General features: G+C 35.2%; 4 protein-coding genes across 5 annotated transcripts; all 4 read right to left on the reverse strand.

Annotated features, from left to right (window-relative positions):
* Positions 1 to 897: 897 nt before the first annotated feature.
* On the reverse strand, positions 898 to 3,137 carry LOC123211083 (cis-prenyltransferase 4, chloroplastic-like). The gene is given in 6 exon segments (XM_044629610.1): positions 898 to 1,292; positions 1,409 to 1,879; positions 2,344 to 2,408; positions 2,497 to 2,579; positions 2,582 to 2,647; positions 2,650 to 3,137. Coding segments are annotated over 5 exon segments (687 nt in total). The 5' UTR covers positions 2,684 to 3,137; the 3' UTR covers positions 898 to 1,292; positions 1,409 to 1,440.
* Positions 3,138 to 3,283: 146 nt separating this feature from the next.
* Positions 3,284 to 7,969, reverse strand: LOC123211087 (probable envelope ADP,ATP carrier protein, chloroplastic). Its single transcript, XM_044629624.1, has 12 exons — positions 7,906 to 7,969; positions 6,720 to 7,799; positions 6,392 to 6,460; positions 6,198 to 6,260; positions 6,057 to 6,113; positions 5,862 to 5,945; positions 5,572 to 5,640; positions 5,278 to 5,390; positions 5,015 to 5,172; positions 4,165 to 4,231; positions 3,623 to 3,742; positions 3,284 to 3,538 (listed from the first exon to the last, which is right to left on the reverse strand). The coding sequence occupies exons 2-12, from the start codon at positions 7,086 to 7,088 to the stop codon at positions 3,469 to 3,471; spliced, it is 1,239 nt and encodes a 412-aa protein (XP_044485559.1). The 5' UTR covers positions 7,089 to 7,799; positions 7,906 to 7,969; the 3' UTR covers positions 3,284 to 3,468.
* A 555-nt stretch (positions 7,970 to 8,524) lies between these two features.
* LOC123211062 (protein FLC EXPRESSOR) lies at positions 8,525 to 11,353 on the reverse strand. Of its 2 annotated transcripts, XM_044629593.1 has the most exons (5): positions 10,524 to 11,353; positions 10,248 to 10,420; positions 10,068 to 10,144; positions 9,067 to 9,192; positions 8,525 to 8,880 (listed from the first exon to the last, which is right to left on the reverse strand). In XM_044629593.1, the coding sequence occupies exons 1-4, from the start codon at positions 11,027 to 11,029 to the stop codon at positions 9,103 to 9,105; spliced, it is 846 nt and encodes a 281-aa protein (XP_044485528.1). In that variant the 5' UTR covers positions 11,030 to 11,353; the 3' UTR covers positions 8,525 to 8,880; positions 9,067 to 9,102. The 2 variants fall into 2 exon arrangements, with proteins under 2 accessions (XP_044485528.1, XP_044485520.1); XM_044629585.1 differs by having other exon boundaries at positions 8,839 to 9,192; positions 10,524 to 11,352.
* Positions 11,354 to 12,285: 932 nt separating this feature from the next.
* On the reverse strand, positions 12,286 to 14,941 carry LOC123216128 (vacuolar cation/proton exchanger 3-like). Its single transcript, XM_044636500.1, has 10 exons — positions 14,600 to 14,941; positions 14,400 to 14,467; positions 14,276 to 14,304; positions 13,925 to 14,121; positions 13,617 to 13,835; positions 13,389 to 13,517; positions 13,187 to 13,303; positions 13,038 to 13,091; positions 12,789 to 12,905; positions 12,286 to 12,700 (listed from the first exon to the last, which is right to left on the reverse strand). Exons 1-10 carry the CDS (start codon positions 14,852 to 14,854, stop codon positions 12,569 to 12,571), a joined length of 1,317 nt encoding a protein of 438 aa, XP_044492435.1. The 5' UTR covers positions 14,855 to 14,941; the 3' UTR covers positions 12,286 to 12,568.
* Between the last annotated feature and the right edge of the window lie 2,578 nt (positions 14,942 to 17,519).

A 17,519-nucleotide genomic window follows, 5' to 3' on the forward strand; every position in this document is an offset into this window, starting at 1 on the left:
TATAGTCTACCTAAAAAACGTACTAAATTAAATCTAATTATGTATGTAATTATATAATTAAATAATTTTATATTAATAATAAAATAATATATTATATTTAATATTTACTATAAATGTATATATCATTATTCTTTTTATATATCATGTCAAACTAATGGATAATGTTACAAATTGCTAACTCTACCTAACCAAATAGAATACATAAAAACTTGAAATTTTGGGTATAAATAAAATTATTATTACTTGCATTAAATGACATATTATCATTGAAAGCATTTAAAACAAGAAAAAGATTGTCAATGAATTTAAGAAAACAATGAAAAAAAAAATACTGTTAAAGAATAGATAGAGTTAAATTGAATATCACTTGAAAGGGTAACTAGTGAAATTAATCAAAATTAAGTTGAAGTTGATGTTGAAATTTGAAAAGGCTCATATAGAAACTGTGATTAGGGTATAGCCCCGGTCACAATTTCATTATTATTATTTATATGAGACTACGACATGAGAACCCCTAATTAAGGATGCCAGAAAATCAAGTATTCTGTAGCGTGAGAAGCAACCATTTGCCTATAGGATTTAAGTTCTACTTGAAAAAGTTCTAGTGATACACACAACGCAATTTAGTTCCTGAATGTGCCGGTACTATCATATATTAACTTTCATGTTATTACGTAATTAAATAATTTAATTATTTATTTTATTTTTAATTTAAAATAATCTAATTACATGATGATATATTAACTTCTTAGTACTTATCGATTAGTACATAAAATATCATTCAATTGTGCCAACAATGAAAGATAAAGCGCACTGTTATGTGTATTCATTTTTGAGTATTTAATTAAATATCCAGATTATGATTATGATATACTATCATGTGATGGATAATATTTAATTTAAGATTATCTAATCATATAATTAATTTGAATATTCAATTAGGTATTCAAAACTATACACATAGTTTTACTAAAAGATAAAAGCATGGAGTATTTACCATTGCCAGAAGAAAATCAACCTTCTTCAACTTCTTTCCTGCACAATAAAACTTGATGCCAACGTCAGAGATACATTGGTAGCCCTTCAAGAATTGGCTCTCCAAGCGCAACCACCTTTTTTTTTTTTAATCATAATATATTTTCCCACCATTCAAGCTTACCATTGGTACTCCTTGCTCGTCCAGAAATTCATCGGAGTTGTCAGAAACCTTGTAGATAAATCTTAAAAGAAACTATATTCTGCAATTCACATCTCAGATGAAAATTCTTTGAAGAGATCACTGCAACATTGAACTGCAAAAAAACAGATTGCTAATTTCAGCCCTTTTAAATATTAAAATTCACTTCAGTGAGTTCTTTGACTTCTTTTTCAATCAAATTATAAAGACTCAATAGATATAAGGAAGTACCTAAAATTTGCATTCTCTGTAGTGTCAAAGTTTCATCCACCATAGAGTCTCCGCCTTTGTTGGAAGGATTGCAATGCCTCTATAAAGTCAGCTTCTCCAGAATCAGGCCACAGTGATTGTGCAAAGAATGGTTCGGTATAGGCTAACTGCGATAACATGAAATTACTAATTCTAGGCTCAACACTGGTCCGTATAATTAGATCAGAGTCAGGAAATTCAGAACAGTTTGTTTCCAGTGCCTGTTCAATTAAAGACTCATTGACATCATTAGGTTCAATAATACCATCCTTAATCTTCATAGCTATCCTTTGGCAAGCTTGAACGAGGTCATACCGCCCACTATAGCTAACTGCGACAATAAGTTGGAATTGGGTATTGTTCTTATTACTCACCTCCACGTTGACAATTAATTCTTCCAATGACTTTGGAAGCTTAGAGATATCTCCAATTACAGATACTCGAATGTTCTTCCTGACACAAGCCAACATGAATTTTGAAACAAGTCATATAGAATTCTCGTACTCGCATTAAAGAGAAAGCTTAAACCTGAGAAACAGACCAGGAGATTTCTTTGACCCCCTCGATAAAAAACACAAGCTCACAGCTATTTCATATTTCAAGTCAAGATCAATAAAACAAAATGTGACAAAGTTTAAGCATTTAGATAGTTTGCACGAAGGATTCCAGCAATATTGTACATTTAAAACATGATTCAATAACATATTTAAAATAATAACCATATGAGTCAAAGCTAATGGTCCAAATTATAATATAAAATATATTCTCAAAATCTAAATTAGCACAAATTTAAGCTTCTTCTGAAAGCAGTAATATTAATTACACAATCTAATTTATGCAACCCCAATTTTCAAAATTACTAGCAGATAGATGTCGGTATTTAATTCCATTTCAAGAGCTTTGAATATAAATAATACCTCAAAAAGCTCTCCATTTCATCCTTCACTCCTTCAAGCAAGCTTATCAGATGCTCAACTTCCACCTATAAAAGACGTACAAAATTTAAATTGAAATGAATTTATTTTAAATGAGATGTTTATACATTAAAAAAAGAAGAAGGTAAAACTGACCTTTGGATGAAACCAGTTGTCAGTAGAGAAAGCAAAAACAGTTAGAACACGAATTCCCCATTTGCAACAGAATTCAATAAGCATTTAAGGGCCTTGACACCGGCCTCATAACCTAACCCCACATCTAAGTTCCTCAACCTGGCCCACCGCGGTTCCCATCCAGGATCACTGCCATGTGTCTGGGCATACACACTCTCTGTAGGCCAGACGACAGCGAATCACTCTCCAACGGAGCTTTATTAATACATTTCACTTATTCTTCGAGGGCGAGTACATGTTGATGTTCTTGTATGGGGGCGACACAAGGACAAAGAGAGTGTTTAATGAAGAGCGTTGAAGGAGAATGTGATAGTGACACGAGTGAAGTCGATCTTATTCCGTGGTTTGGCACATGAGGGAGTGAAGAAAGTGTTATGGTGTTGAGTGGAGGTGGAGAGAGAGACGAGAAACACAAAGGGAAAACCATTGTTAAGGTTTTTTTACTATTAAGAACTGACAATGATGGGCGTTGAGTATCGTTGACTGCATTTTCAACTGTTCAGCTTTGAAACGGTGTCGTATGACAAAGATTTTCTGTAGACTGTATAGTATGGACTATATCACTATTTTGGAAAAGATTCAAATGCTGGGGAAAGAGGTGGATTCAAGGCAAACCCAAAGAAAACCTAACTCAAATTCAAATCTAAGACGTTCAACTTTAAACATATAATATCTTTAAAATTGAAGAGAAGAAATTTAAAAACCCAAAAATTTGTAGCTCGATGACATTTCAATTTAAGAGTTCTCATTGACCAACATACTTAGCTTTATTGATTTGGAATGGAACTTTGAAGTATAGTTTGGTTGACAGCAGGAATTCTGCAGGCAGCAGGAACTCAGGATAAATACAAACCCAAAGACTTTGATCGTTAACTCGAATCATCGATGGAGATTTCCCGGGGGACTTTCAGATTTAATTGATGAGTATCCCATTCATCCAACTTTCTCTAACTGCTGTAAAAGTCCTGAAATCATGCTTCCATCTCCATAAGCTCTGTGAAAACTGGTGAAAGAGTTATCTTGAAGCTGTAATGGCAAAACATAATACCTACAAATTACAGATGAAACTGGTGGAACATGAACCTACAGAAATATCAGGAGCATCTGTATCTTGAAATTCTGGCGATTTTCCTCTGCGAGTTTTTGAAACTCTTTCTCACTGGAAGTAATTAGTCGTTTCATAGTGTCAAAGGTAGTGAGCCTAATGCTGCAGTAGGAACAGATAGAGTGCATTAGGGTAACCGGAGTACGAATAACATCGAATCATTTATGCTGTGAGTAAGCTTGGCATACCTATTTCACACTGCAATGAACACAAATTTTTCACAGCTAAAATAGACATCCTATGGCAGTCATGATATAATCAATGCAAAAACAGAATTACAGAGCAAAGCACAAAATGATTGAACATGCATGTTTGTGGAATAACTGAGTTTGCAATCAATAATGTTTAAATTAGTTCCGTATTATGTCTCAGAGAAAGTCATGCACGCTATTCTTAGCTGCAACCAAGTGACCAAAATTATGAAGTTAGGTTTAGAGATTACCTAGTTTTAAATAGAAGAGAGATCATAAAGAGGCAATTGACTGGCATGAAAATTAAAATAATGCAACAGAATGAATGCAAACCTGGTGTTTCGTAGGTTTTTCAATGCATTCGGCAAAAAACCCCTATACAAGCCAACAACTCCATGTGCTACAATGCGTTCATCAATAAGGAAAAGTTAGATACAAATGAAAAATCTAGCATAAAAATTAAATCTCCCATAAAGAAATGCAAAATAGAGGAGAAATGCCAAAATGAAAAAAAAAAATAAAAAGAAAAAGGGTCAACTAAATATCGACCATTATAACATATACAATTACATGAACCAACATTTTTAATCTGCAAGACTTTTGGGGTACCTCTTATAAAAACCTAGGATTACATGTAAAATTGACAAAACAAGAGTTAATAATTTGAGAAACTTGATCTTGAATTCATGAGCCAGAAACACATTAGATTATCAATTGACTCATAATGTAGTATTCATTCAGCACATCATACGAAAACAGAACTGGTAAGACTCAATTGACTTATTGTCAGTTCAACTTAATCTGAGTTGCCAATTAATATAAGTGTACAGTGTCTTGCCTAACCATTTGCCCCAGCAACACAATTTCATTCTAAGTGGCATATCTAATTTCATATTTATCAGGGGACTCAGATAATCTCTGGCCAAACATATATCCCATGGGAAGAGTTATATTCCAGTGTCCCTAACTGGAGAAGACTCTTCATTTCCACAGCTAAACAATTATAGGTTGTAGCCAGAAAGAAAAAATATACACTGTATACTCTGTAGCTCCTGTCCATTGCACTCAAAATAATATTTTAGAACTTTTAATAATAAAAACACTTATTAATGTTTAATGCCAATACAATGCAGGTGGTTTCATATTTGAGACAATGACAGTTAAAGAATTGCCATTTGCTTACCTGTAAAGGCATCCAAAACAGACTTGTAAGTTTGCATCTGTCTTCTAATTGTGTCCAAGGCATAGCATGTGAGTGTGGCAACACCAGCCAAAACAACAGCTGTTAATAGTGATGATTGAGTCTTTTGTTGATATTTCTCAGGCAGGGCCTTCTTCACTCTGTTATTTACAAAAAGATATCATAGGCATTATTACAGCCACAAAGTACCTTGTTTTTTTCAAATTCAGTAATATGTTCGAGGAAATGATTTTTGTGGAACTCACAAGTCAAATATGCAAAAGTTCACAGCAATATATGGTGCTATTCCAATAAGAGAAGGTCCAACCCAATAATAGAAGGATGCAAATGTTTTCTCTCGCAGCATGTTTAAGGCTACCTGGAAGTAACATACTATTATCCAGTTTCTCATGAGTGGGAACCAAAATATAAATAATGCAAGTAGGTCAAATATACCTCAGACAAAGTGGGAACCAAAATATAAATAATGCAAGTAGGTCAAATATACCTCAGACATAGTGGGAACCAAAATATAAATAATGCAAGTAGGTCAAATATACCTCAGACATGGTTCGATACCCTGGTTCCACAGCTAAGCGCAACCTCAAGACATCTAAAGGATATGTTACCTAGGCAAATATAAACAGATATTAATGTCAAAGATAGAAGAGAAAACAATTTAGTATGCGAGAAGAGTGATACAAACGATACATTCCCAGAAAACAGAAATAAGTAACCCTCAGAAAACTTTAGAAGCAGAAGATCTTTGTTAAGAGAAATAAGTAAATTCCAATAAGTAGCAATTTTATGGACTACAATCTAGCAAGACCTATACAACATTATTACTCACAAAAGTGGATGTCATGCCAGCACAAGCACCTGCTGCAAGCCTCCCAATAACAGAGAGCTGACGATCCCTATCCTTAAAAAGTTTCTGAAAATAAAAATGCAAAACATAAAGTAAAAGCATATGTCAGAAAGAGTATTAAATCCAGGAAAATCTAAAACAGTAATAAAATTTGCTTAAGGACACTATCACCATTACCTTGTGAGTTTCATAAGCAAAGAGCTGGACTGCACTATAAGGTATAATCTTTATAACCTGAACCATCAAAGTAGAACACTACATTAAAACTCAGGGAAATCATTTATACATAATTAAACAAAAATGACATAGGTAAAGGACCTGAGGGAGATTTCCTTTCCAGTATCCTTTAATTCCTTCTTCCTTTGCTATCAATGCTATGGCCTGCAGTCATTTTAAATCCATCATTATGATAAATAGTTCATCTCTTGCAATCACTTCCAACAAATATGCATTGAACCACTAAAACTTACAACACACTTTCAACGCAGCCAAAAAAATGTCATCTAAACCACGGCGATACACGACTCGATGAAACCAATTGCCTTCTTAGCACCTTCTTGCCCAGCTCTCACCCCATGGGTCTGTAAACACATTATATCACATTAAATCAGTAGTAAACATATCCATTGAACTAGTAAACATATTGTGATACGTTACAATTCTGGAGTGTAATTATCTAATTCTTCAGCAAATTTATGAAACCAAACAGACTAACATTTACAGGAATTTTTACAAAAGTCAAACAAGAAGACCATACAGCGCCACCTGGAACAAAATTTTCATTCCAAAAAAAGTATGAAACACGTGAAGAAACTCAAAAGTAGAAAGCAGAAATAATACCTGCATAAGCATCTTGATACGATCGAGTGGAGCAGTGACGATTTTGGCAGCGGCTCCAGCGATGGCACCAGCTGCAAAAATCGCCGCGTCTCTCGACACGTAAGCGAGCAAAACTAAAGGAAACTTGGCGAGCTGAGCAGGAGCCGGCTGGAACTCTGTTTGGCGTCGCTTCTCCGCCACGGCAAGACATGAAAAATTATCAACCCTGCCTTTACCTCCACCACCAGCAGCATGAGTAACTGAACAGCTAAGCCGCGCGTCGGTTGTCCATAACGGTTCATACTCCGGCGTAGTAACGATAAAACTGAACTGCGTCGCCTGAAGATTGAGGATTCTCCGGAATGTTACAACGGCTGACTCTTCTCTCATTGCTTAAGCGGAATTTTGAAATTCAAGTAGGCGCAGAGAGGAGATAAGAAGTCGTTGAGGCCGTTGGAGGGAGACAGAGAGAGCTAAATGGAAAACGAGAGGGAATCTTTTCAATTCTTATATTTGAGCCTCTGTACCTTTTCTGATCTTGTGTCTGCGGGTGCATGGATAAGTTAGTGAACATCGCTTACGCTGCGTGGATTTTTTAGATTTCTTCTGACAACGGCTTTGATTTTTTTTGTTTACCGATTGGATGGACTGACGATGTAAATTAAAATTAGCTGAGAAGTAAAATAACAGAGTATATTATTCGCAAAAATAGATTTTAGACATGAGCGAGTTATAAGACGTAGTCACTGAAATTGGGATATGAGCGAGAAAATTAAATTCCCCCATAAGGTTTGAAAAAAACGCAAGCCGGTACCCTTAAATGCTCAAATTACTCATCTAACATGTAACCCGGCGAAGGGAAAAAGGGTTTTCAAGTTTTAACTTAAAGTTTATGAGACCTAAAATGATTGTTCTGCCTTTCTATTGTTAATTTTCTCCAATGAAATTATGGTTTGGATAAGAATTTGTAATTTAACTAATTAAAAGGTGAAACTTATCTTTTTGTCCAAGTCTTCGTGAGAAATAATAATTTACTCTAATTGGGTTAACATCGTGCATGCCCGTCGTGGCTCATGAGACCTGACTTCTTTCAAGCTTTGTCTGGAGTTGAAAATACATTAGAAGATCATAGCAGTTCGATAATTTCACACTAACATATGAATACTAACAATTATAAGAAGTGCAATATATGTCAACCATTACTAACCATTAATACTCATATGGAAGTATATCTCGGAGGGTCAGACGTGATTCATTGACAAATGCTGAAAATAGTAAGTTTTGATCATTGATAATATAGTGGGAAATACAACTATCATGAATTATTTTCTTGCTAGACGCATTAATGTCATGTATTATAAGAATTCTTATACAAATTTTAGCCCATTGAATCCTAATGATGGTTGAAACTGAATCAATCATGCTGAAGGTGTTGTTATTGATTAAGAGTGGATTCAAGTGCAGCCAAACTTAGATAAGGCCAACTCTTGAATCCATAACGGTTAGCTCAAGAATTAGCTTGACCAGTTTAAATCACTGGGGAAAAAAAAAAAGAATGTTCAAATCCAAAAGAATCATAAAAAAGAAGAAGAATCACCGACAATCCAAGCTCCGGATTGAGTCAAATCAACAATAATCCGCTCAGATCAAATCCACCCCTATTATTGATTAAGAATAGTCCTACTTCGTGAAAGGGTCAACCTATTATAATATAAATTTCAAAAACAAATTCTTGAAGTTGGATCAATAATAACTACTTCTAAGTTCTCCAGTTACAGAATGACATAAGATCTACAGTAACTAATTTAAGTTCTTCAGGTATGAAATTGGATCAGAAACCAATAATGTATTACAAATTTGTATTAAATATTTGTGCCATAATTGTCTAACCTTCATTACAGTGTAGTTGGTTATAAGATTATGTGAGAGAGCCTAATTTTCCTATATTCATAAATATTTGAATAAAGTGCAGGCCTTAAATTTGTCACCAGCCATCGCTTCTATTTTTAAATAAGAATTGTAAAAAAAAAAAAACAAAGGCACTCTCACAGTAGCTATTCCCACATAGCATTCAACCTGGTATTCTTGTAGAATTACACCAATGCCAATAAATTTTAACCAGGGTAAGGCAGCCCGGCAATGAAACCTAGAGAACATTGCTTCCCTTTCTATTATAAGCCAACTGCTCACAGAAATTGTATTGTGGATCAAATCAGACAAGAATACCAGAATCAGGGTTGACAGTAGCATCACAATTTTTACTCAGCATCATTTTTTAGCCAAAAGCCTGTGATATAATTATGTATTTACAGGGTTTTGAAGAATGCCAAGTTTTCCATAAATTCGCTAGTCATAAGATCTTAAATACCTGAAAGAGAACAAAAATAGTTGCAACACTCGGCTGTCATTGTACATGGGATCCATGCAATCCGTAAGGGCCATGTGTTGCTTGTCCAGACACATATTGAGGACCAAGCTCAGCTCCACCTTGAACCTGCAAATATAACTTATGACATTAATGATTGGTTTGACAGACCATCCGGGGCAATAAGATTGCAAGGAGTTCTATGATATAAGACGTTTGACGTGCTCCCGTATTTGGAACACCAACATTTCATATGCAGTATATATCTGTAAAACATATATAACTGTGATTAACACTACTTAGAAAATGAAAAAGGGCAATCAGGAATGAAGCAGCAGAATGATTTACTAACTATACTAGCAGTGCCTCAGTGAAACTCTTACTCAAGACCTGAGACATTATTATGAAATAAGAAACATGTATTCAATAACAAACCAAAATATAAGTATATAGAACCATGATAAGGTCAGTAGTACTTCTCATAAGACTTTCGAAGTATAAACCAAATTCCAAGTAAAATCATAAATCCTGGTGAACCCCTTATCTGGAACTGCCGACACTAAATAGTTTCTGTATTGAAAGAGATGTTTCACTATATGTATGTGTTCATCAAGAAAACTTTCAATTAATAAAAGTTTAAAGATAAATCTATCATCCCATCCTTAAAATAAAAAAAAATAAAAATAAAAAACTAAGAACCGGAAACATAAAACAGCATGGGACATTTAAGAGTCACCTGACCAACTGCCGCTTGTTTACTACCAATGCAAATTTATTATACATCTCAGACATAAAGAACACAAAGCAGTATCAACCACTCAGCTATAACGTTAACATGATAACGCCATTTAACCCAATAACAAATTACACAAAATGTTTATTTCCACAGCAATGTCGGATCTTATTGACACTGATTAGGTAATGCTAACAGAGTATGTGCAACCAAAATAATCATTAATCGGGAATGATAGTGATTAAAGAACAACATATCTCCATGTAGATACCTGATGCAAGTTATAAGGATCTGTGTACAGACTTTCTCCATATACAGAATTGCCATAGTTTGCAGAATAGGCCGGACCTGAATGTACAACCCCATAGGTCAAGACAACATTTAATCCAACTCACAGATTTCTTATCATCAAATTACCATTGCTTGAGAAATGATAAGAATTAAGACTTACCTGGATTTGCTGCTCCAGCAGCTGCAGCGGCAGCTCTTGCTTTCTTCTCTACATTGGGTATCTCAGCCCGTAGTTTTTCAATTTGACGAGCCACCGAAATTATATTTTTCTCCATTATTTGACTTTGCTCAAGATTACTAGCGTGATTCTTCTTCTCACATTCAATTGCAGCCCTGTTGAGACACAAACAGTATAACAATTTGAATCCCCAATGAGCAGAATATGAATTACAAACGAACTTTGTATACATCAACAACATATGACGAAATTTTATACCTTCCTCGTTGAATTTCTTGACGAACGTTCTCAATCGCTGCCTTAATCACTGTTAAATCCTTTGAATCTGCCCTAGCTTTTGCTAATTCATCATTAATTTCGTCCAACTGTTTCGTCAACTCCTGCTTGATTCCACTGAGCTCCTCCACATCCGCCCGCACCACATTCAGCTCAGCATTCAGTGCGTCAATTACACGCACCTCCGCGTCGAACTTCAACGACTTCTCGTATACCTCACGCACTTCAGCGTCTCTCTCGGCTTTTAATTTGGCAGCAGAAGAAGATAAGTGACGGAGCTCATGTTGTGCGAGGGAGAGTTCTTGTTTGAGCGTGACGTGTGCAGCGGCTAGCCGTTGATTTTCTTGAAGGAGGGATTGGATCTCGCTCTGCTGAATCGCGATGCGGTCTTCAAGGTGATGGAGAGAAGGGAGATTTTGCCGACTGGATAACGGTAGTTCCCGGAGTTTTATTGCGTTTGGCGGTGGAATCTCCTGTCGTCTAGCCATTGAACGGTACGCTCCAGACTATTACCGTTCCGTTCCGTTCAATCCTTCCCTCTGATTCTCCTGCGAGCTCAAGTTTTGAAAGTGAAAAAGGATCGACATGCCATACTTAGGTTTAGAGATTTATTTCTCACTTTCGTGGGATCGGTTATCCAGATGATATTTATTCCAAATGTCATCCGTAATAAGTTATTTTAAATGACATGTCGTTTTTCACTCAAACTCTGAACGTACCCGCGTCTACTCTTCCGCTCAGGAATCTGTAATAGAACGTCAACTAGTCTTCCTCAAATTCTGAATCAAAGAAACAAACTGTATACGAAGCACCGTATTCACAATGAGGCCAAATGTAGTGAATTGCAAAAGAAGCCTATTTCAAGAGCTAAACTTACAGACTGGACCGGCTGAGAATCAGTCAAAGTCTTTCTTACTTTGAAATTGGTTGAGAATCGGTCAGGACCAGATGCGACCGATTAATTTGTAAAGTCAAAAATCGAACTCAACTTGTTTATAAAAAGCGGATCCAATTTTTTATTTATATTCAAACTCAATTTATTTAATCTAAAATTATAAATTAAATCAAATTGTATTCGGTTCTTAATAAATAATACAAACATAAGTTGTGCCGAAAAAATATTTAAGAATACAATTATTACACGAAAATATTATTAAAGAGGCCAAATGATTTTCTTCCACCCAAGATTTTTAGAAATAACAATTTTTTATTATTTAAGTTTTAAAAGGTTGTATCATTATCCGTTAGTTAATTTTGATTTTTTTTTCTAGAATGAGTATTTTATCTTTTTATTAAAATTACGAAATTATGATTAACACTTAACATAAAAATCAAATTATCAATATATTTTTATAATTTTTAAAATTTTATCACTTAGATGTATGATAAATATCAAAATTCTAACAAAATCTAAAATGTTGTATTTTTTATTTTTATTTTTTATGTAATCATCATTTTTTAAATTATTTAAAAGTTTGTTAAAGTTTTAATATTAAACTGAATTTTTTTCAAAATTCTTAAACCCGTTAAAATTTATTAATACCTTTAAAATTTTCAAGCCCTTATATAGGTTGTTTTGAAAAAATGAATAAATAAATTTATACAAAAAGTCATTATTATCCTTTCACTAAAGGAACTAACGAAAATAGACTTTTTTTTTTTGACAATTAAACGGTGAAAATTTATTATTATAGCCAACCTCAGTTGGGAAATACTCTTTTGGCCTTTGAAGAGAACAATTGAATTAAAAACCTGAAAAAACAAACCAATTCGATTTTATGGATTTTTGACATTACAAAGGTAAGCAAGAACTATTATGCCTGTAGCCAACACCACCACAAGAGGGAAGCATACAACAAGCTCTCACTCAGTTATTTTAAAAAAAAAAAAACAAAAGAAAAAAAATCCCGAGAGAAGATCTTCATCAAGCTTCAATAGAGTTGGTGACTTGACACCTGTTGAAAGAATAAGAAATGCATTCATGTTGAACTTTTTACAATCTTCAGTCCCAGAATGGCCAATCTTATTTAAGATGATTGAATGCCCAAGTTGGCCAGATTTGCATGGCCTAGAGGTTTTTTCGATACAAAAAAACAGGCTCCAATAACTATGTAGCAGAGCAGAAGAACCAGTCCTTTCAAGTAATGAGAACTCCCATCCTGAGAAATTAAAGAAGATTTCTTAATGATTTGCCAAGAACAAACATGTAGTTGCAGAGTTGAAATGCGAAGTTGGAATGATATATACCTGTAAAGTGAAAGCTGTGGCGATAATTGATAGAGCAAGAGAGCCAGTCTCAATGAGATTGAAGTTGAGATCCATGTTAATTCCCATTATCCAAGCAACAATCACAGTCAATGGAACCTGATCCAGTCATAATGGGAAAATATTAGAATTTTCATGTTGGAGAGTGGAGTCTGATCACGCCTAATCGTGGATCTCGTTGCCTCGAGACTAAATTTAATGAACTCTTCATAAATTTCTTCAAAAACTTACCACAAACAAAGCAATCTGAGTTGAAGAACCCAAAGCAACACCCAAGGTTATATCCTGCATTTGTGCAAAGAGATGCAATATTTGGCCAAATCATGTTTTGATGAATATACAAGGAGATAAAATCAAGGCTGTTATTTGATGGTACTGACCAGCTTGTTTTTAAAAGCAAATATGACGGCTCCAGCATGCTCAGCCGCATTTCCAACAATTGGCAGCAAGATGATGCTGAGGAAGCTGACAGAAATTCCCCAGGAATCTGAAGCATCCTGTAAACAATATCGGGTTAAGTTTAAACTTCAAAAGCTATGAAATTATTTAATATTTTTCAAATAAAGAGTTTCGTTTTTTTACCTCAATGGTGCCCACAACATACTCGGATAATATAGCAATGACAACAGTCATCACAACCAACCAGATGAATCCAGTCCAAAATCCTAGCACAGCCGCTTCTTCCGAGCTCCCATCATCACCATCTTCCTCCTGAACAATTTGGATTATTAATGGCTGATTTAATCACGACCCAAGTGACATTCTTAATAAAACTATGTATGGAACATGAATTTTTCTATATGTTTTTACCTCCTGAGCTTCAAACAGTTGCCTGTGTGTCCACAGTTGGAAGATAATGTAGACAATATACGCAATCAACATCACAATACTGGCGACTCTTGACAAGTGAAGTGTTGGGTCCGCTGTGAGAGCGTCTGAGTGACCGCCACCCGCATATCTGAACAGTAGCGGTAGCAGGTGGCACAACAATGCCAACAATAGCATCTGTGAGTTCACGTCGGCTTGTCTCTGCCAATAAAGAAACAGTCATTCAGAAAGAATCCAATATATCTGTTGGTTCAGATTTTGAGAAAATTGACAAGATGACACTGACTTACTCTATCAAATTTTTGCTCGGATCTGAGGTTGGCAATGCCTCCACAGAAGAGAGAGGTGCCAAGAACCAGAAGGAGGTTTGAAAGAATGGAACCCAGAAGAGAATACTTGACCACGTCTATTTTAAGTTCAGCTAGGGCAAAGATTGCTATGATGAGCTCGGTGGCATTGCCACAGGTTGCATTCAGGAGTCCTCCCACTGTAAAACCAAAGAGACAAAATCACATCAATTACCAAGTGTACGTCAGATTCGGATGATCAGTTTGTTCTTTTCAATCACGTTCTGGGGATCAGAATCTGATGGTGACGTGCACCAAAAACAAGAATGCATAAAATGATCAGAAGGGAAGTACCTGTTGGGCCTGTGTAGTAAGCAATTTGCCTGCACAACCAAAAAAAAAAAAAAAAAGAGCAACGAATCAGTCCTGAGTTTAACATACATAAAATGATTAGAAATCGTTAAAAAGATTCTCTTACTCGGTCAGAAAGCTAACACGTTCGGCTAAAGGAGTAAGTCCCAATAAGCTCAAAGCGAAAACCCATGGCTGTTTACAGAAAAATAATCAGAAAACAGGCCTATAAGGACATAAATTTCTTTTAAAAATTTTGTTTTTTATCCCATAAAAGTCAAAGAAGAAATTTCAATTTCAGTTATCATTATCAGATTATCTACTCACTCTTCCAAAACCAAAACACTGAGCGATTATGGCTAATGGTACTGCTGGAAAGAGGATCGAAAGTTTAGTTCCCAGGAAGACCTCTTGCAGATTAGCAAGCAATTGTCTGAGGCAACTAAAAGGAACTTTCGATACAAGGGTGAGATCAGACTTCTTCCTCAATGAAGAAGACGACATGTTGTGGGCAGTTCTGCCATGTCGACTGTGGCTCAACCCTTTGCCATTCTCCAAGAGCCAAGCTTCCTGTGAAGCCATGTTGATTTTGCAACAGAACTTGTGTTGTTATTACTGTAAAGAGAAGTTGGTAATGGCAAGAAAGTTGCCTTCGTTTTTCAGCGTGAGATTTAAAGGGAGATAGATACAGTGTATGAATAGGGGTTGGATTTATAGCTGCATGGACCTTCCTGGAAGTTTCATTTTTTGGATCTTACTTGTTTTTGCAGAGACTAGGGTAATCCTCGTGACTGTTACCATAATTGTTTTCAGATCATTAATTGTCAGCGTAACGTTTTGGTAATTTAATTTCAGACTCTAAATCCTAGATATTATTGCCTAATACGGGAATTTGAATTAATTCAAATCGAATTTAAACCAAATTCTATTTCATCATACTCAAATTAAATATTTTATATTCAAATTAATCTCAAATTAGGGTTTATTTGAGCTAATTGAATCGAATCAAATACTATTTCAACTTTGTGTCTTGACCAAGATTTTGGTTTTATGTTCCTTAATGGCTTGAGAAACTGAGATTTTGCCTTACCACGTTGCATTCAATGACTCATAATCCACATTCATTTTGTTTTCAAGTATATATTTTGACTGGGATTTGGTTTCCATGTTCATTAACGGCTTCGGAATCTGAGATTTGGCTTCACCGCGTAGTATTCAATGACTCATTATCCACATCGTTTCCTAACGCTTATCTCTAATTATAATGTGACATCAGATAGTTCAATTCATATATGGTAAGTCGTTTCAAGCCTTAAGAGTATCATGAATTTCGAATTCTGTTGGCATTACGATTTTGTCCTTAAAAAACGGTAAGACTACTTGATCCGTGTTTTACGACTAGTCGTATGTAGAAGAGCTCGTAGGCCGACGTTAAGAGCGTGCAGGTGCCGAACCACACTTTGCGGAGCTCATAATGTGAAAAATAATAAATTTAACTTAAAACAAAGAGAGTAGTACGGCAGCGTTTGGCCTTTTACTTGGCAAAGTGTCAAATGGGGAAGGTCATGAGAAGTTTCGTATTCATGATCTTAACTTCTGCCGGGCTGATCTGAAAAGCCAATGTATTTGCAGTATATATATGTACGTAGATTTGCTAAGCGAAAGCATGCAGGTTTTCTGTTTTACGCTCATGGGAATCCGAGGCCTTGCTTGATAGCTTTCGCCACAGCTTTTCTCAGGTAGATATTGCCATTTTTTCTGATGAACTCACCGCTGGCTTCAGCAAATAATTGTATATCTTTTCCTGTATTCTATCTCAGTGCCAGGACTCCTCAGAGTCTCCCGGCTTTTTTTTTGTCAGGAATACTTGGGTTCTCTGGTTTCACTCTTCCAATTTCACAACTTTATCACGGTAAGAATAGTTGGTGAAGAGGTGAAATCTCAAATTATTGTAGGGTAAGTGAGAGACTTTGACAGTGAAGTTGTCGAATTAATTTTTCTAGAGTTTGCTGAATAGGTGGTTAGGTTTCGCCCCTAAAGTGATAGTCGAACTCCACCAAATAGGATTCCTCCTAAAATAAAAAAGTTTATGAATCTGATAAGTTTTTTACTATTTAGTTTATTTTTTAAATTAAGTTTCTCACCTCGAACATTTTCTTTCATATTCTCTCACTTTCTTTCCTTCCAAACACTCAAAAAGTAAAATAAATTAATAAATAAGAGTGTACATTAATTTGGTAGGCAAATACAAGCACATTACTATCAAAGCAGTCGGTCCAGATTGTCTGATGAACATCAAAAATAAATGTGATTGATTGTTTCCATAGAAACCAAACTTGAAACGCTCTTTAGCAATGTTGGAAGGTCACTTAAAAGATTCAAGTGTTTTCACGGCAAATAATTCAGGAAACAGTGTGAGGTGTTGTCTTCATCAATATTTGCCAATCTTCAAGGGTCCAATAATGGCTTGGCTTCTTCATATCTCTCCAATCAAAAATATCGGTTCTGATGATACTGATACATAGAGCAAGGCCTCTTACATCCATGTGTATTCTGAGCCTTCAACAACTTCCCCGAAATTTCCCGCTTTAGAAAACTACAACGTATCGCCATTCGTTTCATTCAGATTTTTGTCTTCTCCTTCATTTACAAGAAGACAGTAAGACACTTGTTCTTTCAAGATTTTCTTTTCTGGGCATTTTGAATAGCTTCGAAAACCTCATGTCTATCACAAGAAAGATTCTTAAAACTTAGTAGTGCTGGTAATGACATGAGATTCACAACAATGATAAATACATTCAACAATCGTTGAATTTAGAGTAAAATGATAAAAGAGATACAAGAAGATAAAGAGAAAATTAGATTTCTAATGTAGGTTGGTCAACAATCCAAGAGTTTATTTATATGGAGGTGATATTAAAGCGTCTTCATTTGAGCCTTTTCACGGTTATGAATTCAACTAGTGAAGATTGAGGTTATATATACGGTTGAATAAGTAAAATACTAAATCATGTATCCTGATGTGCACCCTATACGAGAAATTTTGATAATTGTTTGAGTTAATAATAAGTGGTTTCGCAATAATAAGAAAACATTTATTAACTACTAAAAATCCTCTAATCATAAATAGAAAATTTGTACAAGTAGGGCAAGGTTATAAATAAGAAGAAAACTAGCGGCCTGTGAAATTTCGATGAATTTTCCCGGGTTGAGAGGATAACCAGAGCCATAGTTGTGTTGTTGGAGT

The sequence above is a fragment of the Mangifera indica genome, chromosome 1, assembly GCF_011075055.1.
Source record: "Mangifera indica cultivar Alphonso chromosome 1, CATAS_Mindica_2.1, whole genome shotgun sequence".
NCBI classification, from domain to species: domain Eukaryota; kingdom Viridiplantae; phylum Streptophyta; class Magnoliopsida; order Sapindales; family Anacardiaceae; genus Mangifera; species Mangifera indica.